Consider the following 25754-nt stretch of genomic DNA (forward strand, 5'->3'; position numbering starts at 1 on the left):
CCTGGCATGCAAATCTTCAACTAAATAACCTTGCTTAATGCTACAAGCAAGCATGAACTGGTTATACTTTTTATTCCATTTGTGTATTGCTATATCTATCTAAAAAGAGTAAACTATATTTGTATACGGAAATACTGTCTAAATGTGTTAAACAATGTCAGGCACAAATTAAATAAATTTAAGCTGCAAGTTTTTATCTAATGTATTGTGTACCATATGTACGGTATGAAATAAAGTGTTGGTAAATTATGAAACAAGCTTAATTTATATACCTTCATGGGTTTACAAATGATTAAAAATCTCTAGAATACACAATTATATTATTCAAACACTGCTCAACGGAATACTTAGAATAGACAATTACATTGTATTTACAATATTTTTACGTTAGTTTAACTGCATGACTAAAATGATTATAAAGACTTAAATCAACTTTGAATTAAAGGTGTAACTGCTTCATCAACCAAGAGATTAGTGGTTTCAACAACTATTACATCTACATCTTGTCTGTTGCTGAAGAAAAACGATTCCTGCTGTCGTTCTCAAATACTGGGAACTTTAATTATGTGTGAAGAATCAAGATTCCACACATTTTAGTTACAACCTTCCTGTTTCCCCTTCAAAACTCTCAGCTGCTGCTAAAATTGACCAATTTCCATGGGAACAAAATACACTTCCAATGAGATCATATTCAATGTTATCACTCTAAAATGGTGCTAAAACAGTTCCCAGCATGAGTCTCTGTGTTAAATACGCAGCAGAAGCTAAGGGGTGGGCACGTACAAACAGGTGCTAAGAATCACGACTGAAAATGTCAATGAATAGGAAAACAAGCCTGGAAATGCTATAATGTTTGTCTCATTTACCTTAACTGATTTTAATCAATATGAGCAACCTGTACAGAACAAGTGCTGTAAAATTAATTGCTGTGACAGTGAGCACTGGGAGTTTTATAACACATCCTTCCTTCCAAAAGCTCTCATTTAATTTGTAATCAAACAGAAAAAAATAACAAGCATTTAAAACCAGCTGCAACACACACAGAAATGGTGAAAGCTTTAATTTCAAAATGACTCTGGTGTCCAAGATCCATAGCCAAATGTATGCTCAGTTAATTTAATATGCTGTACCTGTACTAGCTTTTCTCAACAGGAAGCAACGTTGCTAACGAAGTGGTAAATTCAGTGTTAATGAGTGGTGGCTTCACTGTTACCACCTCAGAGGTAAAACCTTCCGTGCTCCATATTCTACCCATCTGTTCTGGTGTTAGGGGTTCAAAGAAAGAACAGACGTTTCCCATTTAAAGCAAACTTCAATGGTACCCTCTGAACAGCAGGATAGCAAACCCTCACAATATCACCAATGGTCTCAAATTGCAGTTCTCATTATTAGAAGTATTCTATTAAAAGCCCTCTCTACAAGTTACGTAGAGGCAGCACATCCAAGTCCTATAACTGCACACCCTTATGTGCTAATAAAACAATGTCCAAGGGGGGAAAATCATCCTATTAAATTTAGTAAGCTTAGCAAAAATCCACAAAATTAAAAGATACTGGTGCAATATAAACATAAAGCAGCGGTATGAATTCTTTATGCACTCATTATTGGGGGTGTTTGACAAGTCATTAAATTCACAAATTACAACATAAAGTATTGTTGAAAATGCAGACATCACAGAATATGTTGAATCCCCTTTAATATTGCAAGGCATGTAGATACCTTCCATTAAAGCTGTATCAAATTCATTGATACAAAAATCATGCTCATGAACAAAACATGTACATAAAAGGTCAGGCATTTTCTTTCATTATGACAAGAGACCATAATGAAGCTATCCTTATTGACTTTCCTTCGAAATCTCAAATGTCAGTATTTTTGCAAACTATCAGCACTTGCTATAACACCCATATTGCACTACATCTTGAGGTTACTGCAGAAAAAATGAGGTGATAATTGCATATTAACATAATTATTCTGTAATCCCTTTGAGCAGGCTTCCTGGGTCATTTAGTAATACAGATTAAGTACAACCTTTCTGTCATCAGAGCTATGCTGCCCACTTTTTGTTCTCTAATGATTATTTATGATGGAATATTCATCTAAAATTAAATCGACATAGTATGCAAATAAGGACTATTTTCCATGCTTACTGTTGGCTAATATTTCTGAATCAGAAATACCAAAGAATACATGCACAAAATGATGAAATAAGTCAACTAAACTAAAAATAAATGTAAATACTTCAAAAACCTTCAACAAGTCAATGTTGCAGAGATATACCTCACAGATAGTTAGCAAGTCATGGTAACTTACAGTTGGTTGTTCAATTTTGTACATTTTTAAAAATTTGTTTCAAAAATCAGGATTAAACTGCACATTATAATGTTCATTATGTGGGCGAGATCATAACAAAATTACAACTTTTATGTCCCGTGAATAAAAAACACATACTAGGAAGCTAGATGATGAGGCACAAAGCTTGTCACCTGTGTCTACTTTCGCTTTGAAAAATGCTCCAACCTGCTATAACACTCTCTGAAAGACACCAAGACATGGTGGTGGGAAAAATGTGCACTGAGCTACTATTAAAAGCCTTTATAGCAAAGTAGTTTGGATTCACATGGATTCATGTTTCAGCATGAAACTGAGGACCAGCTCAGACATCGTGGTACCTAAAGGCAGTATTTTTCTTTCTTCCTCCATCCTTCTTTACCAAAATAACAGCATGACATTTGTAGAGCATAAATTATCAAACTGACATTACTACGAACAGTACATTGCAGATGGTGTCGCAAAAAGCCAATGAGGTGAAGAACTGAGCCCCATCTACACGTAGCACAAACAAACTGCCTCAAGCTGGACGAGCTAATCAAGAGAATATAGCAAGTTGGAAGACTCTGCAATTAATTAAGATATTTTAAAAAATTAAACTGAATTCTTCCATGAATGGATCACCGAGTTTCTTTGACCCAAAAAGGATAATTGAAGAAAACCCAAGATATAAAAAGTATTGGAGAAGCAAACAGGGGCAACATGGCAAACATTTAAAGATCACATGGATGAACTTCAACAATTGTACATCCTTGTCTGGAGTAAAAATAAAATGGGGAAGGTGGCTCAACTGTGGCTAACAAGGGAAATTAAGGATAGTGTTAAATCCAAGGAAGAGGCATACAAATTGGCCAGAAAAAGCAACAAACCTGAGGACTGGGAGAAATTTAGAATTCAGCAGGGGAGGACAAAGGGTTTAATTAGGAAGTGGAAAATAGAGTATGAGAGGAAGCTTGCTGGGAACATAAAAACTGACTGCAAAAGCTTCTATAGATACGTGAAGAGAAAAAGATTAGTGAAGACAAACGTAGGTCCCTTGCAGTCAGATTCAGGTGAATTTATAATGGGGAACAAAGGAATGGCAGACCAGTTAAACAAATCTTTGGTTCTGTCTTCACAAAGGAAGGCACAAATAACCTTCCGGAAATACTAGGGGACCGAGGGTCTAGTGAGAAGGAGAAACTGAAGGGAATCCTTACGAGGCGGGAAATTGTGTTAGGGAAATTGATGGGATTGAAGGCCGATAAATCCCCAGGGCCTGATAGTCTGCATCCCAGAATACTTAAGGAAGTGGCCCTAGAAATAGTGGAAGCATTGGTGATCATTTTCCAACAGTCTATCGACTCTGGATCAGTTCCTATGGACTGGAGGGTAGCTAATTTACCACTTTTTTTTTAAAAAAAGGGAGAGAAAACAGGTAATTATAGACCAGTTAGCCTGACAGCAGTAGTGGGGAAAATGTTGGAATCAATTATTAAAGATGAAATAGCAGCGCATTTGGAAAGCAGTAAAAGGGAAATCATGCTTGACAAATCTTCCGGAATTTTTTTGAGAATGTAACTAGTAGAGTGGATAAGGGAGAACCAGTGGTTGTGGTGTATTTGGACTTTCAAAAGGCTTTTGACAAGGTCTCGCACAAGAGATTGGTGTGCAAAATTAAAGCACATGGTATTGGGGGTAATGTACTGACGTGGATAGAGAACTGGTTGGCAAACAGGAAGCAGAGAGTCGGGATAAACGGTCCTTTTCAGAATGGCAGACAGTGACTAGTGGGGTGCTGCAGGGCTCAGGGCTGGGACCCCAGCTCTTTACAATATACATTAATGATTTAGATGAAGGAATGGAGTGTAATATCTCCAAGTTGACACTAAGCTGGGTGGCGGTGTGAGCTGCGAGGACGACGCCAAGAGGGTGCAGGATGACTTGGACAGGTTAGCGGAGTGGGCAAATGCACGGCAGATGCAGTATAATGTGGATAAATGTGAGATTATCCACTTTGGTGGTAAAAACACCAAGGCAGAATATTATCTGAATGGCAGATTAGGAAAAGGGGACCTGGGTTTCATGGTACATCAGTTATTGAAAGTTGGCATGCAGGTACAGCAGGCGGCAAATGGTATGTTGGCCTTCATAGCTAGGGGATTTGAGTATAGGAGCAGGGAGGTCTTACGTACAGGGCCTTGGTGAGGCCTCACCTGGAATATTATGTTCTGTTTTTGTCTCCTAATCTGAGGAAGCAGGGAGTGCAGCGAAGGTTCACCAGACTGATTCCCGGGATGGCAGGACTGACATATGAGGAGAGACTGGATCGACTGGGCCTGTATTCGCTGGAGTTTAGAAGAATGAGAGGGGATCTCATAGAAACATATAAAATTCTGATGGGACTGGACAGGTCAAATGCAGCAAGAATGTTCCCGATGTTGGGGAACTCCAGAACCAGGGGACACAGTCTAAGGATAAGGGGTAAGCCATTTAGGACTGAGATGAGGAGAAACTTCTTCACTCAGAGTTGTTGACCTGTGGAATTCTCTACCGCAGAGAGTTGTTGATGCCAGTTCATTGGATATATTCAAGAGGGAGTCAGATGTGGCCCTTACAGCTAAAGGGATCAAGGGGTATGGAGAGAAAGCAGGAATGGGGTACTGAATGATCTTATTGAATGGTGGTGCAGGCTCGAAGGACCGAATGGCCTACTCCTGCACCTATTTTCTATGTTTCTATGCAACAGGAATGAAAAAAGACTGGCAGTCAACATTAAGTGAAATATCATGGGTTTTGAGAACACAAAAGAACTAAAAGAGTAATCAAAGGTGGTATGGGACCCATTTAGTTAGGAAGCAAGAAATCTTATCCTTGAAAGTGAAAGAATGGCAGGTATCTCAGCTCACTTTTTACAGAGATGACAGTAGTATTGTAGGAGTATCTGTGGAAGATATGGAAGAGCCACTAAGCAAGATAAATATTCAACAGGAAATTATATTTAGAAACTTAATGGAACTAAACGTGGAAAAAAATCATGTAGTCCAGTAATATGCATCCCAGAACATTGAGGGAGGAGGAAGCTAATAGCTATAATTTTCCAAATATCTTTGGAAATGGGAATAGTGGCTAAGGAACGGCAACCATTGGCAGATAAGCCAGGAAAATATAGGCCAGTTCATTTTACTTCCATTGTGAGCAAACTTCCAAGGTGAAATTTTCCGTTTTGGCAGAATCTGGCCATATCTATGGCAGGGCAGAATTTGCGTCAACCTGTTTGGCCATGAGTTGACCTAGAGTGTTTGCAGTCGCGAAGCAAGTTCAGCTGGCTCTGGGAAGCTGAATTAGCTTTTAATTTTTTTTAATTTCTGGGGCTGTAGAAGAGCAACCATCATCCCGTGATCGATTACACTCCCTTGGCGGTAAGAGTTCAATTTTAAATCCCTCTTCGTCCACCACAGCAATGCTGGATGTAAGTAACACACACAGTCCAGTGGTGCTGTATCAATAATGGCAGAAGATATGTAATAAGACATTTTCCTATCATTATTACCATGTAATTTGAATACACTTGCCCATATTTTGGCAGACATATTTAATGCCCGTCACTTTCAATAGAAAATCCCAAAGTGGCAATGACCATCCCGAAACTGGGAGAATGGCTCGCCTTTCAAATTACTCCCAGATTCATCTGAAATCAGGCAGACTGGGAGTGAAGGATTGACCCCTATAGAATCTATAATATGGGAGAAAGAACATGGATTTATAGAGCACTTTTCACATCCTCAAGACATCCCAAAGCACTTCACAGCCAATGGAGGCGGGGGGGGGGGGGGGGGGGGGGGCGGAAAAAGGTCAGGAACTTGGAGAGAAATGTGATCCAGGTCTAAAGGGGGGGGGGGGGTAGAAGAGGGGGAAAATGAGAGCAAAAATGTGATCCAAATGAGAAGATCGATCACGGTCTCCTGCCTCGGTTAGGCCAAGATCACTTTCTTCCACTCCACCCCTTTGACACCAGCACCAAGTTACCCCTCTCCTCGCCTCCCATCCCCAAAATGCAGTGGCTCAAGAAGGCAGTTCACTACCACCCTCTCAAGGGTAACTAGGGATGGGCAATAAATAATTAATTTAAAAAAAAAGAGCATATTCTGTGTTGGTCTGACAACATGCATAACATTACATTTGTGTGTTATTTGCCAGACTGGACTATTCCAATGTTCCTCTAACTACCCTCCCATTTTGCACCCTCACTGAACTTGAGCTCGTCCAAAACTCTGCTGCACGTATCCCAACACACAAGTCCCATTCACCCATCACCCCTGTACTCATTAGCCTATATTGGCTCATGGTCCAACAACAACGTTCCCTCTAAGCTGAGCAGCCGTGCAGCAGTTTGGAGTTCCCGCTCAAGCCGCTCACCGACATTTGAATGGGACATTTTGTGTATGTACAAAAGTTTGAATGGGCTACGCAGCCAAGCTCCGACCGACTGCGCTAGAGGAGCATTGGGGATATCAGAATTGGGATGGCATTGTTGTAATCCGATCTCTGACCTGCGCTCCCTGCCTGTGCAGCTTAAACAGAGTAGTGAAGTGACCTTTACAGGTTCATGCTGACTGTTCTTGATTAACCATCACACTGCCAAACAGCATAATTGATTATTTAGTTTGTAGGACCACGCACACCCAAAAAAAATTAAGGGGAACATTGCCCATCAACATCATGCTTTTAAAATTCTCATCCTCATGTTAAAACCCCTCCATGGTCTCACCCCTTTTTATCTGAACTCGGCAGTGATAGTGCTCCTAAGCCAGGAGTGTGAGCCCCATCGGTTCTTGGAAAGCAGTCGTGTTCGCATTGTAAGCTCTGGAGCCTGACTATCACAATGAATGGATCAAATTACACATTTCAAAGATCTTAATTACTCCAGCAAGCAGGATCAAATTACACATTCCAGAGAAACTGTTGGATGTGTCTTGTCCTCCAAGGGGCCAATCAGAAATCTGGTCTTGCAAACAGACACAATCAATATCTGCTGATACCAAATTCTTCATCATCATCATCATCATAGGCAGTCCCTCAAGATCGAGGAAGACTTGCTTCCACTCAGAGTTCTCAGCTAACTGAACAGACCAATACGGGAATTAGTCTCGGTTACAGGTGGGACAGACAGTCGTTGGAGGAAAGGGTGGGTGGGGAGTCTGGTTTACTGCACACTCCTTCCGCTTGTTTTCTGTATGCTCTTGGCGACGAGACTCGAGGTGCTCAGCGCCCTCCCGGATGCTCTTCCTCCACTTAGGGCAGTCTTTGGCCAGGGACTCCCAGGTATCGGTGGGGAAGCCGCACCTTATCAAGGAGGCTTTCGAGGGTGTCCTTGAAACGTTTCCTCTGCCCAGCAGGGACTCGCCCGCCATGTAGGAGTTCCGAGTAGAGCGCCTGCTTTGGGAGTCTTGTGTCGGACATGCGAACAATGTGGCCCGCCCAACGGAGCTGGTTGAGTGTGGTCAGTGCTTCAATGCTGGGGATGTTGGCCTGATCAAGAACACTAACGTTGGTGAGTCTGTCCTCCCAGGGGATTTGCAGGATCTTGTGGAGACATGGAGATACCAAATTAGGGATATGACAAATACTGAGGAAGAATACAAGAGACTGCCAGGTGACAAATAGGTTAGCAGAGTAAACAAATAGGTAGCAAATGTAATTCAATGCAGTAAATGTTAACAGTTTGTTAAAAAGAGTGAAAGGAAGCATGCCTTAAATTGTATGGTTCTTAAAGTGGAGGAAAAGGAAATTTTAGGGGTGTAAATATAAATCTTTAAAATGGTAGAAAGGTCATTAAGAAAGCAAATGGGATTGTAGGTTTTACACTGATGCACAGAATGCAAATGCAAGGAAGTGACAATTGAATTTGTACAAGATATTAGTTAGCTCAGATTGAAGAATTGCGTGCAGTTCTGGGTACAAGAATGAAATTGGACCCATCGCTAGAATGATCCCATGAATGAAAAGTTAATAGTTCAGGAGAAAGGATCCAAAAATTGTGGCTTTTCTCAGTGGAACAAAAACAAATCAAGGAGGATCCAACAGAGATTTTCAAAAGTTTGATCTGTTTTAAGAAGGTTACCAGAAAAAGTTTTTTTCCCCCACCAGTTAGCAAAACTATCGCATAGGGGAATAAATTCAGGATCATCACTAGAAGAATACAAGTAGTTCGAAGATATTTCCCCCCACCCCCCGAGGGTTGTTAGACCATGAAAAACTTTATCGCCACAGTAACTTGCATTTATAACGCACATTTAACAGCAAAATCCTCCAAAGCACTTCACAGCATCATAAACAAAAAATGGATGCTGAGGCAAAAGAGGAGATAATAGGAGGGGGCGACCAAAAGTTTAAACAGGTGGGTCTTAAGAAGGGTCTTACAGGAGGAAGGGAATTCCAGAGGGTAGAGCCTAGGCAGCTGAAGACACAGTTGCCAAAGTGTAATAAAACGAGGGGGACACATAAGAGGCCAGGGTTAGAGAACAGAGAATTTGGATGGGGTTGTAGGAGATTACAACAATAGAAAAAAGAGTGAGGCCACAAAGGGGATTTAAATAGAAGGATGAGAATTTTATATCCAAGGCATGGGAGCCATGGTCGGTCATCGAGAATAAAGAAGATGGGCGAGTGAAACAACATGATGCATTTATAGCAACATCATCATCATAGGCAGTCCCTCGGAGTCGAGGATGACTTGCTTCCACTCTAAAAGCGAGTTCTCAGGTGACTGAGGAGTTCAATGCAAGACCTGCAGTCTCTGTCACAGGGGGGGCAGACAGTGGTTGAAGGTAAGGGTGGATGGGGAGCCTGGGTTGACGCACGCTCCTTCCGCTGTCTACGCTTGGTTTCTGCTTGATCTCAGCGATGGGACTCGAGATGTTCAACATCCTCCCGGATTCTCTTCCTCCACTTTGGGTGGTCGTGGGCCAGGGATCCCCAGGAGTCGGTGGGGATATTGCACTTTATCAAGGAGGCTTTGAGGGTGTCCTTGAAGCGTTTCCTCTGCACACCTGGGACTCGCTTGCCGTGCTGAAGCTCCACGCAGAGCGCTTGCTTTGGGAGTCTCGTGTCGGGCATGCGGACGATGTGGCCTGCCCAACGGAGCTGATCGAGCGTGGTAGTGATGTTGGCCTGAGCAAGAACATTGACAGGATCTTGCGGAGGCAGCGCTGGTGGTATTTCTCCAGCGTTTTGAGGTGTCTGCTGTATATAATCCAGTCATGTAGGAGGGCGGATATCACTACTGCCTTGTAGACCATAAAGCTTGGTGCCGGATTTGAGGTCCTGGTCTTCAAACACTCCCTTCCTCAGGCAACCGAAGGCCGTGTTGGACCTCGTCGCCAACGTCTGCTCTTTCTGACAGTCGGCTCCCGAGGTATGGAAAATGGTCCACATTATGGATTTGTCAGCATTTATTTGGCACCTTTAACGTACTAAAATGTACCAAGGCCTTTATTGCAAGAGGAATGGAGTATAAAAGCAGAGCAGAGAAGTCCTGCTACAACTGTACAGGGTATTGGTGAGGCCACACCTGGAGTATTGCGTACAGTTTTGGTCTCCGTATTTAAGGAAGGATATACTTGCATTCGAAGCTGTTCAGAGAAGGTTCACTAGATTGATTCCAGAGATGAGGGGGTTGACTTATGAAGATAGGTCGAGTAGGTTGGGCCTCTACTCATTGGAGTTCAGAAGAATGAGAGTTGATGTTATTGAAAAATATAAGCTAATGACAGGGCTCGACAAGGTGGATATTTCCACTCGTAGGGGAAACTAAAATTCGGAGACATAGTCTCAGAATAACGGGCTGCCCATTTAAAACAGATGAGGAGAAATTTCTTCTCGCAGGGTTATAAATTTTTGGAATTCTCTGCCCCAGAGAGCTATGGAGACTGGGTCATTGAATATATTTAAGGCAGAGATAAAGATTTTTGAGCGATAAAGGAGTAAAGGGTTACGGAGAGCGGGCAGGGAAGTGGAGCCGAGTCCATGATCAGATCAGCCATGATCTTATTGAATGGCGGAGCAGGCTCGAGGGGCCAAATGGCCTACTTCTGCTCCTATTTCTTATATTTGGCGCTTTGGAAACAGGATTCATGCAGCAGAGTTTTGGATAAGCTAAGGTTTGCAAATGGTGGAGGCTGGCCACTAGAGTATTAGAATAGTGAAGTGGCTATTAAGCTAGAGACTATAACATAATTTAAAAGAAAACTGGATAACGATCTTAAAAGGAAGAATTAAAAAAAGGACACAGAAAGGGGCAGAGAATTGGCATTTGAGTAGACATCAGCAGTTGAACAGCGAGCGCTGGCACAAGTACAATGTGCTAAATGACTTCTTTCTGTACTGCAATTTCTATGATCCTGTAAGTGATTGCGATTCAGAGGTCACATCATTCGCTTGCATCATGATTCGGACAGCAGGTACCAAATGAAAAATGAGCAACAATCTTCAAGCGTCTTAGCTTTCAGTATCAAAATATTTCTGAGCAACACACTTCCGGAGGTGGGGGCGGGAAACATTACCATAACGGAATTTCTCCACAATGGTCTGGGTTTATGAGATATAAATCTAACAAAATGAAACGATGAACTTCGGGAAATCAGTTAATCTTGGATGATGCTGCATTGATCCAGTTCAACAATGAGACGACAAATTTTATGAACGAGAGTTCACAGCTTCCAACATGACAATATTTGTCAGAAGCAGCATGATTAATTTGGGATTTTGATTAGCTGGAATAATCGGACAACCTAGATTTTAATTTACAGTTAACTAACTTAAATACCTTTTTATGTTTCTATATTTTCAATAAAAATAATGTTCGGTTACTACAAAATACAACAGATACTTGAAGCCCAACAGATTTCACCCTCTTATCTGCCAGAGTTCCTCACTTCATTTGTGCATGATCCAAGTAATTTGAAGGACTAGTACTATTTTTTCCCAACATCAACAACTTATATTTATATAGCGCCTTTAACGTAGGTCGGGAAGGGCGAGGTCTGACGGTCGGGACGGGCGAGGTCCGGAGGTCGAAAGCAGAGAGGAGAGGACAGATGAGGCACGGAGGAGCGGAGAGGTCAGAACACAGAGGAGCAGCTTGGACAAGACCAAGGGAAAGCGCAGCACGGGCCAATAGCGAGGCTGTGAGGCTCACATTGCGTACTATGAATTCCACGTAGAGAGGTCCTGTGGGAAGGAGGACAGTTGGAGTATGTTTGAGTTTGTGTGTATGTAGTGGCACATGCGGCGGAGCCTGGTCTTGGATCCCCTTGCCACTGGACAAAGACCTTGCTCCATCAAGCCCGTGTAGTGGCTGGTATGCAACGGCCTCCACACGTTAGAAGAATTCACGCACAGGCATCTTCCACCATTTAAAATGAGTTCATCAGTCACCAGAGGACGAATTTAGCCTCTTATCAAGAAGAGCAGGCATTGATAATGAGATTTAACACTGCCTCCAGTGCCCCAGTGCAGCCTTCGGCCGCCTGAGGAAAAGTGTGTTTGAAGACCAGGCCCTCAAAACTTCTACCAAACTCATGGTCTACAGGGCTGTAGTAATACCCGCCCTCCTGTATGGCTCAGAGACATGGACCATGTACAATAGACACCTCAAGTCGCTGAAGAAATACCACCAACGATGTCTATGCAAGATCCTACAAATCCCCTGGGAGGACAGACGCACCAATGTTAGCGCCCTCGGCCAGGCCAACATCCCCAGCATTGAAGCACTGACCACACTTGATCAGCTCCGCTGGGCAGGCCACATTGTTCGCATGCCAGACACGAGACTCCCAAAGCAAGCACTCCACTCGGAACCCCTTCACGGCAAACGATCCAAAAGTGGACAGAGGAAACGTTACAAGGACACTCTCAAAGCCTCCCTGATAAAGTGCAACATCCCCACTGACATCTGGGAGTCCCTGGCCAAAGACCGTCCTAAGTGGAGGAAGTGCATCCAGGAGGGCGCTGAGCACCTCAAGTCTCATCGCCGAGAGCATGCAGAAATCAAGCGCAGGCAGTGGAAAGAGCGTGCAGCAAACCAGTCCCACCCACAATGACTATCTGTTCCACCTGTGACAGGGACTTTGGCTCTCCTATTGGACTGTTCAGCCACCTAAGGATTCATTTTGAGAGTGGAAGCAAGTCTTCCTCGATTCCGAGGGACTGCGTATGATGATGATGATGATGATTTTTTTTTAATGTGGAAGAAAGTCATCCTCGATCTCGAGGGACTGCCGATTATGATGATGATTATTTTTTTGTGTGTGGAAGCAAGTCATCCTCGACCCCGCGGGACTACCTATGATGATATGATAATGTAGTAAAATGTCCCTAGGCACTTCACAGGAGTATTACGAGACAAAAAATTTGACAGAGAAATAAGGAGAAATTTGGGCAGGTGACTAAAAGCTTGATCAAAGAGATAGGTTTTAAGAAGCATAAAAGGAGGAAAGAGAGGCAGAGGTGTTTAGGCAGAGAATTCTAGAGCTTAAGGCCTAGGCAAAGAAGGCACAGCCACCAACGGTTGAGCGATTATAATCAAGGATGCTGAAGAGGGTAGAATTAGAGGAGTGCAGATTTCTCTGGTGGTGGGGGGGGGCTTGTGGAGCTGAAAGAGATTACAGAAATAGGGAGGGGCGAGGCCATGGAGGGGTTTGAAAGTAAAGGCGAGAATTTTGAAATCGAGGCATTGCTTAACCAGGAGCCAATTTAGGTCAGCAAGCACAGGGATGATGGGTTCAGTGCTAGTTAGGACACAGGCAGCCAAGTTTTGAATCACCTCAAGTTTGTGTAGTGTAGAATGTGGGAGGCCAGCCAGGAGTGTGTCGGAATAGTCAAGTCTAGGAGGTAACAAAGGCATGGATGAGGGATTCAGCAGCAGATGAGCTGAGGCAGGGGCAAAGACAGGCGATGTTACGGAGGTGGAAATAGGAGGTCTTAGTTATGGTGCGGATGTGTGGTCGAAAGCTCATTTTAGGGTCAAATGACACCAAGTTTACGAACAGTATGGTTCAGCCTCAGACAGATGCTAGGGAGAGCGATCGAGTTAGTGGCTAGGGAATGGAGTTTGTGGCAGGGACTAAAAACAATGGTTTTGGTCTTGGAGAAAATTTTCATCAGAACATACATGATAATCTGGAGTATAACCCAGAAGTTTCCCAGGTGTGAAGTCAAAATGCTTAGAGCAAATTACTGTTGTTCTTATTCTCTTATAAAACGCTCCCTCCTCCCTGCAATTTGCACATGAATCATAGAATGGTTACAGCACAGGAGGACATTCAGTCTGTGCCGGCTCTCTGCAAGAACACTTCAGCTAGTCCCAATCCCCCGCCCTTTCTCCATGGCCTTGCAATTTTTTTCTTTCAGCTACTCATCCCTTTTGAAAGCCACGATTGAATCTGCACCCCCCTCACTAGGCAGTGCATCAGTGCATTCCAGATCCATTCACTGCGTAAAGAAGTTTTTCCTCATGTCAGCCTTTGGACTTTCTGTCAATCACCTTAAATCTGTAACCTCTGGTTCTCGACCTTTCTGCCAATGGGAACAGTTTCTCTCTCTGTACTCTGTCTTGACCCCTCATGGTTTTGAGCACCTCTATCAAATCTCCTCTGCTCCAAGGAGAATATCCCCACTTTCTCCAGTCTATCCACATAACTGATGTCCTTCATCCCTGGATCCATTCTTGTAAATCATTTGTGCACCCGCTCTAAAGCTTTCACATCCTTCCTAAAGTGCGGTGCCCAGAATTGGACACAATACTCCAGTTGTGGCCAAACCAGTGTTTATAAAGTCTCATCATAACTTCCATAGAGGCTGAATTCTTCTCATTTATTCATATGTAACTGGCTAAACTCAACAGGCTAGCTCAAAAGTTGACATCAAGTGTTAGTGGAAAACATTTTGGGTGTAAGTAGAATATTTTTTGTTCGTAGATGATCTTCATAAGGTGCATGCACAAGGTGCAGTTCTGGAAGGTCACAAAGGCATTTTGTTGATGGCTGCTGTGCAATAAACCAGCTAATAGTACTGGACATACATTAACGTAGTGAAGAAATCTCAGTGCTTTCTTGCCAAGTAGTCGCAATTCTTAGCGAAATGGTTCTGGGAGCAATTCCATTCAATTGAAAAATAGAAGAGTTAAATTCTGTAAATCCTGTGAAAATTATCAATTTGTAAATAACTTCTTAACACCATACAATTGTATACAATTTATATATTTTTTTTAAAAACAGCTAAATCTTGTAATTCAGTTTTAAATTTTGTTACACCCAGTAGCAATGTTAAAAATGCACACAAGATAATTAAAATCCATCTTTTGTTGACTAAGTAATGAATTATACAAACTAAAAAGGACACTCCAAGTGGTTATTTCAATCTGTGTGTATTAAGGGCAATAAAAATTGCATCTCTTAACTAAAGTGCCTCACTTCCCAAGATCAAGAGCATCAATTTAAAATGTAAATTTCATGTGAATTCCACCTACCAAGTCTATTTGAGAGGTTTGCTGATTACAATTGTAACATTTCTTTTACTGGTACAGCAGGCTTGTTTTATTACACATATCACATATTCTGATGACAGGACAAACACGAGCCTGTACTGTTAATCTTGCAGTCAACCAAAACAATGAACCAATATTAAGGCAAGCACCAAGAATTAAATTGCTTTTATGAGGTGTGCATTTGTCATTGGAATATAAACCGTTGCAATATTTTTTTTTAAGTAATAATAAATTGAAGTGCTTTAACACCAATTTTGGGAATAAAAATTACAGAACACAACTCTGTCACTGCCAAGCAGAAGCAAACCAAGTCAAAGACTGTAAAAATAGTGGCTTTCCACTGCCACTGGAACAAGGCAAGTGAGGCAGTCAACATGGAGAACCAGAGGTTCACTGTAGTTTTTAAAATGTCAAGGCACCTTAAAGCTATGTACAGAGCAATTCTCTACTAAATAAGCACCAACCATCAAAAATACATTAGCTCAATAAAAACAATAACAAATTTATAACTCAAAACTCTGCACTGAGTTGCTGATCTCTTCACCATCTACTCTTCAAATCTAAAGCGTGATGAAATAGTCACTACTTGCCCAGATGGGTGCAGCCACAACTGCACTCAAAAATCTCAAGACCGTATAATTTGCTTGATTGGCAAACTCAATGAAGTTTGGACTCAATTCACTCCCTCCATCATCAGCGCATTGTAGCAAGTGTGTATTAACTACAGTATGCACTGCTGCAAATCACCAAGGTTCCATCAACAGCACCTCGCTGCCCTGTGACCTCTACCACCAAAAAGGAAAAGAGCTGCAATGTTCCAGGAACATCACCTCCAAGGTTTCCTCCAAGTCACACATGACAGACAAAGATCGTCATTCCTTTATTGTCACTGGGTCAATATCCTAGAATTCACCTAATATCACCACAATAACGGCAACAGTTTAAGGAAAAGGCCCACCACCATCTACTCAGGGCAACAAATGTAGCCTTGCCAGTGTCACCCACATCCTGAGAAAAAAAACTCAATGGAGGTGGCAAGAAAAAAATTTAAACAAGCATATGGGATTCTTGGCTTTATAGAGGCATCAAGTGCAAAAGCAAGGAAGTTATGCTATACCTTTATAAAACATTGTTTAGGCCACAGCTGGGGCATTGTGGCCAATTCTGTACACTACACTTTAGGAAGGATGTGAATGCCTGAGAGAGGGTGCAGAGGAGATTTAACAAAATGATACCAGGGTTGACGGACTTCAATTATGTGGAGGGACAAGAGAAGCCGAGATTGTTTGGGCTAACCAAACTGATAGCAATGCGGTGGAGGAGGATTTCCTGTAGTGTATTAGGGATGGTTTTCTAGACCAATATGTCGAGGAACCAACTAGAGAGCTGACCATCCTAGACTGGGTATTGTGTAATGAGAAAGGACTAATTGCAATCTTGTTGTGCGAGGCCCCTTGGGGAAGAGTGACCATAATATGGTAGAATTCTTTATTAAGATGGAGAGTGACACAGTTAATTTGGAAACTAGGGTCCTGAACTTAAAGGAAAGGTAACTTCGACGGTATGAGGTGTGAATTGGCTAAGGATAATTAAAGGGTTGACGGTGGATAAGCAATGGCAAACATTTAAAGATCACATGGATGAACTTCAGCAATTGTACATCCCTGTCTGGAGTAAAAATAAAACGGGGAAGGTGGCTCAACCGTGGCTAACAAGGGAAATTAAGGATAGTGTTAAAACCAAGGAAGAGGCATATAAATCGGCTAGAAAATGCAACAAACCTGAGGACTGGGAGAAATTTAGAATTCAACAGAGGAAGAGAAAGGGTTTAATTAAGAGGGGGGGAAATAGAGTACGAGAGGAAGCTTGCAGAGAATATAAAAACTGACTGCAAAAGCTTCTTTAAATATGTGAAGAGAAAAAGATTAGTGAAGACAAACGTAGTCCCTTGCAGTCAGATTCAGGTGAATTTATAATGGGGGAACAAATAAATGGCAGACCAATTGAACAAATACTTCAGTTCTGTCTTCACGAAGGAAGACACAAATAACCTTCCGAATGTACCAGGGGACAGTGGGTCGAGTGAGGAGGAGGAACTGAAGGAGATCCTTATTAGGCGGGAAACTGTGTTAGGGAAATTGATGGGATTGAAGGCCGATAAATCCCCAGGGATTTATTATTAAGGATGAAATAGCAGTACATTTGGAAAGCAGTGACAGGATTGGTCCAAGTCAGCATGGATTTATGAAAGGGAAATCATGCTTAACGAATCTTCTGGAATTTTTTGAGGATGTAACTAATAGAGTGGACAAGGGAGAACCAGTGGATGTGGTGTATTTGGACTTTCAAAACGCTTTTGACAAGGTCCCACACAAGAGATTGGTGTGCAAAATCAAAGCGCATGGTATTGGGGGTAATGTACTGACGTGGATAGAGAACTGGTTGGCAGACAGGAAGCAGAAGGTCGGGATAAACAGGTCCTTTTCAGAATGGCAGGCAGTGACTAGTGGAGTGCCGCAGGGTTCAGTGCTGGGACCCCAGCTCTTTAACGATTTAAATGAAGGAATTGAGTGTAATATCTCCAAGTTTGCAGATGACACTAAACTGGGTGGCAGTGTGAGCTTTGAGGAGGACACCAAAAGGTTGCAGGGTGACTTGGACAGGTTAGGTGAGTAGGCAAATGCATGGCAGATGCAGTACAATGTGGATAAATGTGAGGTTATCTATTTTGGGGGCAAAAACACAAAGGGAGAATATTATCTGAATGGTGGCAGATTAGGAAAAAGGGGATTGCAATGAGACCTGGGTGTCATGGTTCATCAGTCATTGAAAGTTGGCATACAGGTACAGCAGGCGGTGAAGAAGGCATATGCTATGTTGGCCTTCATAGCTAGGGGATGTGAGTATAGGAGCAGGGAGGTCTTACTGTAGTTGTACAGGGTCTTAGTGAGGCCTCACCTGAAATATGGTGTTCCGTTTTGGTCTTCTAATCTGAGGAAGGACGTTCTTGCTATTGAGGGAGTGCAGCGAAGGTTCGCCAGACTGATTCCAGGGATGGCTGGACTGTCATATGAGGAGAGACTGGATCAACTGGGCCTTTATTCACTGGAGATTAGAAGGATGAGAGGGGATCTCATAGAAACGTATAAGATTCTGACGGGACTGAAAAGGTTAGATGCGGGAAGAATGTTCCCGATGTTGGGGAAGTCCAGAACCAGGGGACATAGTCTTAGGATAAGGGGTAGGCCATTTAGGACTGAGATGAGGAGAAACTTCTTCATTCAGAGTTGTTAACCTGTGAAATTCCCTGCCGCAGAGAGTTGTTGATGCCAGTTCAGTGGATATATTCAAGAGTGAGTTAGATATGGCCCTTACGGCTAAGGGGATCAAGGTGTATGGAGAGAAAGCAGGAAAGGGGTACTGAGGGAATGATCAGCCATGATCTTATTGAATGGCGGTGCAGGCTCGAATGGCCTAATCCTGCACCTATTTTCTATGTTTCTATGTTCTCCTTACATCAGAGAATGTTAAGGGAAGATTTAATAGAGGTGTTCACAATTGAAGGGTATTGATAGTGTAAATATGGAGAAACTCTTTCCACAGGTGGGTGAGTCAGTAACCAGAGGACACAGATTTAAGATAATTGGCAAAAGAACCAGAGGAGAGATGAGGAAAAATCTTTTTTGGCAACGAATTGTTATGATCAGGACTGTATTGTCTGAAAGGGTGATGGTAGCAGATTTAATAGCAACTTTCAAAATGAATTGGATATATACTTGAAACGGAATTTTTGTAGAACCATGGGGAAAGATCAGGGCAATGGGATTAATTGGACAGCTCATTTAAATAGCCAGCACAGGCACAATGGGCGGAATGGCCTCCCTCTGTGCTGCAAGATTCTATGATTTTAGGTGGAGGGTTTGATCTCCTTTCATGGAGATAAGTAGGCATTCTCCAAGAGAAAAGTCCCATGAGAAACCATGAAAAAATAACTGTCACATGGTCACATGGTGTGTCAGCTTGGCTCAGATGATAGCATTCGCTCCTCCGAGTTGGTAGGTTGTGGATGCCATCCTTTGTATGAGACATTAAGCTAAGGCTCTGTCTGCCTGTTCCAGTGAATGTTAAAGATCCCATTATACCAGTTATGAAGAGCAGGGAATTCCAACCTCACTCAGCACCAAAAACAGATTAACTCGCCTTTCATCTCATTGCTGTGGACGATTATGAGTGTGTATATATGACTGCAACATTTGACTAGATAACAATAGTCACTGCACTTGAAAGTAATTTGTTGTACGTGAAGCACTTTGCGACATTTGAGAGAGAGATACGGTAAGATGCTAATTAAATGCAACTCTTTTCTTTCTGTATATATTCTATTAGATCTTGGCTCAAGTCCCAAGGCTGAAAGGTGTTTAAAGCACTTAAAAATGCAACACATCTGACAATATAATAAAACAAACATTCATGGACAATTTTCGGTTTGGATTATATAAATTATGTTCATAGTGTTTTTCAGGAAGCCACTAACACATCAACCACAGATGGTGCTAACCTCTGAGCTAGAAATCTCTTTCAACAACCAGGCTATCAATTAGAATCTTGCTGAATCTGTGAAGAAGCTAGCCCCTGAGTTTAGAGAGAACAGCAAGATCTGGCAAGCATTACTCATCATTAGAATGCTGCATAATCATAGTTTTTGACAGGTTAAAATGGGTTTATTAAAATGAATAGTTTCATTTTTACTTTCTGGAGAATCCGGTGAATGAAATGGATGTGAAACATATAGGAATTTCTTGTTCACTGGAACAATAGCCATCTCGAGTTCACGACGGTCTGCCCCTGCTCCAGGAAAAGCACAGCTGAAGCCGATTTGTCCTCTGTTGGAAACAGATCGATTTCTGGGTAACACCAAGTTTCAGAGATTTCCTGCATCATTTTTGGATGCACCACCAACCATTTATGTTTGCAGACAATCGACCAAGTCAGTTGTTTAAAAGGCAAAATACTGCGGATGCTGGAAATCCGAGTTGTAAAAACAGAAAATGCTGGAAATACTCAGCAGGCCAGACAACGTTCTGTCTCCACAGATGCTGCCTGGTCTTCTGATTATTTCCAGCATCTTCCGTCAGTTGTTTGGTTGTGTTGAGATAATCAGAGAACCTTCTTTCCAAAATAATGGCCAATCCATACAGCACCCAAACAAAGAATTTGAGAATAAGCCCCTTCCTGTACACTGATTAAGTGGACCACCGTGTGTTGTCTATTAGGATGTACAGATTGGCTCAAATCAGAGCCCAAAGCTTAAGACTGTTGATAACAAACCTCAATGTTCCCCGTAATTTCTTGCAGTGCACGGCCCCTTTAAGGGGCTGCGTGGCCCGTTCAAAGTTTTGCGCAAGCTTGAGCTTTAACATTGCAAAAGCCAGTCCCAGGCTGCAAGGGGTCAGCAGAGTTATAGAGAACGTTGCCATACCTGCCCGGTCACCATAAAAGAGCATTTCTAACAAGCTTGGACTGACATTCCCCCAATGAGCTAGAAATGTACAGAAAAACATAACTGACCAGAATGCCTTGAACTTGAATCAACACTGCACTGAAGCATTTTGGTGGCGCTCCTCTAGCAATACGATCAGAGAAAACCCCTTAAATTTAAACTGTGGAACAAACATGTAACTGACATTGAGGAAAGAAACTGAAACGTCACCTCAAAGGAGGCATCTTTTATACAGCGCAGGATTGGAAGGTCACGCAGACAACAGCATGATGCTACATTGTCTTAAAGAGGCAATATCCTGTTGATTTTCCTAAAGCCAATTTTAAAAGTTAATTCTTGGGCTGAGAGGGTCGCTGGCAAGGCCAGCATTTATTGGTGATCCCTAATTGCCCCAACCGAGTTGCTTGCTAGGTCACTTCATAGAGCAGTTAAGAGTCAACCACACTGGTATGAGACTGGAGTCACATACAGGCTAGACCAGGCAAGGACAGTAGGTTTCCTTCCCTAAAAAGGGATTAATGAACCGGTTAGGTTTTTACGACAATCTTACTACTCATGGTCACTTTACTGATGCAAGATTTATTTTTCTTCTTATAAACTTAATTAAATTCTCAAACTGCCATTTGGGATTTGAACTCAATCTTATCCTGTGGTAGATGTGGAAAGCTGAAATAAAGAATTTTATTTTTCAACTAAATATTTTTCTCTTGAAAAATGTAGGAAATCACTGAAAACCTAAAATAAAAATACTTTCACCTGATTATGTAAAATTGTGGTTATTGCCAAAATCTTAAAATTAATTTTAATTGGAGTGACTCGAGTTAAATCTGTTGGTTCCTTTACTGATCTGTCACTCAAATAAAATGGAGCCGCCCTACAACAAACCCAAAACAGAAATCATATCAGATGAAATTACTTTCATTTTCAATGTTTTTTTAAAACTAATTTTGTGTTTGTAGCAAGTTCACAGTCTTCTTCCACAGCATCAAAACAGCTCGAACCAAATTTAGAAAACACATTCTCTGTCAGTGTGACCATAGTGCGATACCCGTCCAGCTTAATGGGGCTGCCCTCTAAAGTTCCACTCTTGCCTATCCAAATCGTAGCCAGGGCCTCTCCAACAATGGCATCTCTTACTGGCCTGCACCGTTGCCTCCGGAATCTCGCAAGAATCTATCCTTGGCCTTCTCCAACTTCCGCATGATAGCACCACACTCTGCTCTCCGCCATCTCTCTCTCGCTCTCTGAGTGAGTGAGAGATTGTTTTTGACCTGCCACAAATTTCTGTACTTTAGCCACCAACTCTACTTTCTTCCCCAATCACTGACTCAGGCTGAAACAAACTGATCGCAACCTAGACATCCTATTCGACCCCAAGCCGAGCTTCTGATCTCATTTCTTGTCTACTTCTACCTCCATGATATTATATCCCCTAGCCCCTCCAACTCTGACCGTAGCCCATCTGCTGCTGAAACCCTCATCCGTACCGTTGTCACCTCCAGACTCGACTAATCGTATGCTCTCCTGGCCAGCCTCCCATCTTCCACCATCCGTAAACTTCAGCTCATCCAACAAACTCTGCTGCATGTATAGTAACCTGTACAAGATTCTGCTCAGACATGATTCCTGGCCTTGCTGACTTACATTGGCTCCTGGTCCCCCAACATTAAAACATTTGGATTGGCACCTGGGTGTAGAAGCACGATTTTCTGTTGGACAAGGAAATCAGCTGATTTTGCTAGCTTTGGAGTTTTATGTGTTAATGCTTTCACAATTATATTCAACATTGAGATGTCAATGATTGAAACAGGGTAGTTGAGAGTAATTATCAAGACAGTATTCTGGCAGAGAATCTTGTACAGCAAGAGTGAACTATACTTTCAATTAGTGCAGTTAACACTGAATTGCACTTAGTCCAGCATTTTTAAATAGACAATTTTAGTCCTTCCCACTATCATCACTTTGCAGGGCATGAATGTGCTGGTACTCTAAATTGCCGCAAAGCATGGCATATGAATGCTGCCTCCGATAACACACTTCAGTACGACAAGTCATCTTCTCCAAGCTATTATGCATGACCTGTTAAAGGATCAAAACCAGCAGTTGTGGCATTTACAGTAAATGTTTGCAATGTTCAAACTGGTCTTAAAATATTTTAATCATATTAAGTACTCTACATGAATTAGACATTCTTACTTTTCCAATATTTTAAAATATGCCCATCATTTTATTTTTGGGAGGAATGCCAAATTTGGGGTCTTGACATTCCATTCTGAATAGGTTTGTCTTCCCTTAAATGCTTTGTTCACTCCCTCCTGCTTCATTGCAATTCAACAGGAATTTAGTAACATGAACTTCTGAAACCCATTTAAACTCTATTAATAGATAGGACTGTAATGAAATGCCGCAGATTAAAAAAAAAATGTAATCATTAATTTCCTGGACTCCATTGACTGATTTCAGAAGTTACACGTGCTAAAAGCTATGTATCTACACTGTGATTCCGACAAATGTTTTAAAGACAGTTAAGTATTTCAAATTTATATGGTTTTAAATACATTGAGACACGACTGCAAAATACTCTGAAATCAAGATTTTAAACATTTTATCACAAAAAAGTAACTAAAACATAAGAGGACACTTACTCCTTACACTCCTCATCCATATCTGCGTCATTCAAGGCCATGATGTGCTTCGTTGTAGCTAGAGGCAAGGGAGGCTAAACACTGACAATACTGGTCTTGTATTCTGTTAAAAAAACATTTTACACAAATTCATATAATTTCCAAGGACATTTTCCACAATTATTAATATATAAAAAGATTCTTTCAAATGAAAATTTCCTTTATTATTATAGGTTATCAAAGCTCGATAAAATCCAAATTATGTTGTTGATTATTGTCTTAAATGTGTAAATATATCACCCTTTTTAAATATTCATAGCACTGGGCAGCTAAAAATACAGAGATAGCCAACAATGTACATACAATCAAAAGACACAAATGTGAAGAGCTTTATATGCAAAGACCTTTTCTATCTTCAACACTTAAGATAGACAATTTGTTCAAAAATGTAGGTATCAATAATATTTAAGTATATTGCTATCAGCAGCAATCAATAAAATATCTTTTCACGAATCTTAGTTTATATTAATACATTAATAGTCACCTGGTAATGGCCATGACAGAGTATTGAAATGCTATTCAAAACAGCCTTTGTTTGAAACCTAGCCTTGAATAACATTTAAACTTGGTTATCCTCAGTGGTTCTTGGCCTCATAGTGGCAAAGTGTGCTACTGCAGGAGAGGATTTATCTATAACTGGTAGAGTCCCATTTCAACTGACAAAGCAAGCCTCCCATTAACTGATATGGAACAGTATACTGATGGCGGCTGCAGAGAAGTCTTTCTTTCCTGGTCGAAGGAGTCTCACTGCAGGAGAGAAGGATGGAATTAAAGTAACTCCCAATTTTCTTTAAAGAAATGCACTCTGCTGTGAATATCATGCAACAAAAAAAAAAGGGGAACTAAACAGTGTAAGAAAAAGGCACTTTCCAAAATAAATAGCCCCTTGTTAATAAAAATAAAAAGGTAAATACTTATAATGTCAGAGACATCACCTTACATGCCACTTAGCAGTGCGGAAAAGCTTCACACTTCCTCATAACAGATAATATCACAGAAAGACTGGATCAACTGGGCTTGTATTCACTGGAGTTCAGAAGAATGAGAGGGGACCTCATAGAAACATATAAAATTCTGACGGGGTTAGACAGGTTAGATGCAGGAAGAATGTTCCCAATGTTGGGGAAGTCCAGAACCAGGGGTCACAGTCTAAGGATAAGGGGTAAGCCATTTAGGACCGAGATGCGGAGGAACTTCTTCACCCAGAGAGTGGTGAACCTGTGGAATTCTCTACCACAGAAAGTTGTTGAGGCCAATTCACTAAATATATTCAAAAAGGAGTTAGATGAGGTCCTTACTGCTAGGGGGATCAAGGGGTATGGCGAGAAAGCAGGAATGGGGTACTGAAGTTGAATGTTCAGCCATGAACTCATTGAATGGCGGTGCAGGCTAGAAGGGCCGAATGGCCTACTCCTGCACCTATTTTCTATGTTTCTATGTTTCATATCACCAAATAAAATGACAGCATCAATCATGAGCTTAAGCATTTCCCATAACTCCTGATCATTTTGAGACTCGATGACTACTTTGAGATCTTAGACATGTCCTCATTCCATTGTTCTATCTGAAGCCTAGCTCTAAAGAATGTCATACTGCAAGACAGTTACAGCTCTGACTTCTCTGTTCGCAAAGAGATCTAACTGAACAAATATCTCGAGCCACTTCACTGTGGGTTGAATACTGTGAATAGCCTTGCACAAGACAGTTAAATATTTTACTCTGACTGCTTTGATATTAAAAGCAAACTTTACTAAGCAACAGACTTCCAATGTTATGTAACACATGCCAAAAAGAACAAAGTTACTTGAACTGATTGCAACCACTCGTGGCACCTCCTAGTAGGTTGAGAGCCGATTTACAAACCTGCCATTTGGCTGTGGCATCATGCATGATGAAATAGAGCCAGTAAAAGGGGAAAAAATTGAAATAATCTTTTACTGAAAAAAAAACAGCTCAACATTTACCAAATTAGGATGAAATAAGCATGTAACAAATGGCCCCTAGTACAATAATTATAGTTGAGATTATTGCATATATTTTACCAATTTTCTCTTATCTCCTGAAGATGTTGACTCCTTGCTAGGGTACAGGCACATAGGCGCCCTTCATCACCTCATCCAGGTGGCAATTATTCACATGCACGTCTCAACAATGAATACCGACAAGCTATTCAACTATGGGATCAACACAGCAGAGGCCTATTCTATCCTCACCGGACATCAAAGCACGCTGACTTTACGGTAGGAGTCACTGGCTAGCGGTCAGAAGCAGGCACCCTGGCTGATTTTCCTCTCCCTAACCCAGAGATGTCCCAGCCATTCGAAGTACACCTACTGCCAATTCCAAATGAGATCAGTTAACGGAGCAGAGGCCAGGATTCAATCAACGCTTGGAACCTCTTGGCTCAGATACTCACTAGATAAAGTTGCTGATGCATTGGGGGAGCCATGTGGCAAAAATATTTAAATTGCCTCTTACTAACATGACCTTCATCAGCCTGTTAAATTTAGTGTTATGTTAGTTACAGAGGGACAAAGACTAATGAATTGTACTCAGACTGCTAGCTTCCATTTGAGGGTCCCTTTCTAATCTTCCATTGTTGACATCAAAACCTAGCACCAATGCAAACTAGCAGTCCGTGAGGAGGAAGGGAGGCTAAAAAGAGGAATAAATATTGAGGGAAAGAAAGATAGATGGAATTATAATTCCTTTC

At 41.7% G+C, this 25754-nt stretch overlaps 1 protein-coding gene across 8 annotated transcripts in view; it reads right to left on the minus strand.

Annotated features, from left to right (window-relative positions):
• znf644b (zinc finger protein 644b) overlaps window positions 1–25754 on the minus strand; it is a 129923-nt gene that overhangs the window by 19782 nt on the left and 84387 nt on the right. For 5 of the 8 annotated variants that reach the window (XM_070886567.1, XM_070886571.1, XM_070886574.1 and 2 more), the window contains one exon: window positions 23003–23105. In XM_070886567.1, the coding sequence (XP_070742668.1) occupies window positions 23003–23043 (41 nt within the window). In that variant the 5' untranslated portion in view covers window positions 23044–23105. Of the gene's footprint in view, window positions 1–23002; window positions 23106–23525; window positions 23789–25754 lie in introns of all 8 variants that reach the window. The other 3 variants (XM_070886573.1, XM_070886570.1, XM_070886569.1) reach the window with 1 other exon arrangement.

Source organism: Pristiophorus japonicus, chromosome 8 (assembly GCF_044704955.1).
Source record: "Pristiophorus japonicus isolate sPriJap1 chromosome 8, sPriJap1.hap1, whole genome shotgun sequence".
NCBI lineage: Eukaryota > Metazoa > Chordata > Chondrichthyes > Pristiophoridae > Pristiophorus > Pristiophorus japonicus.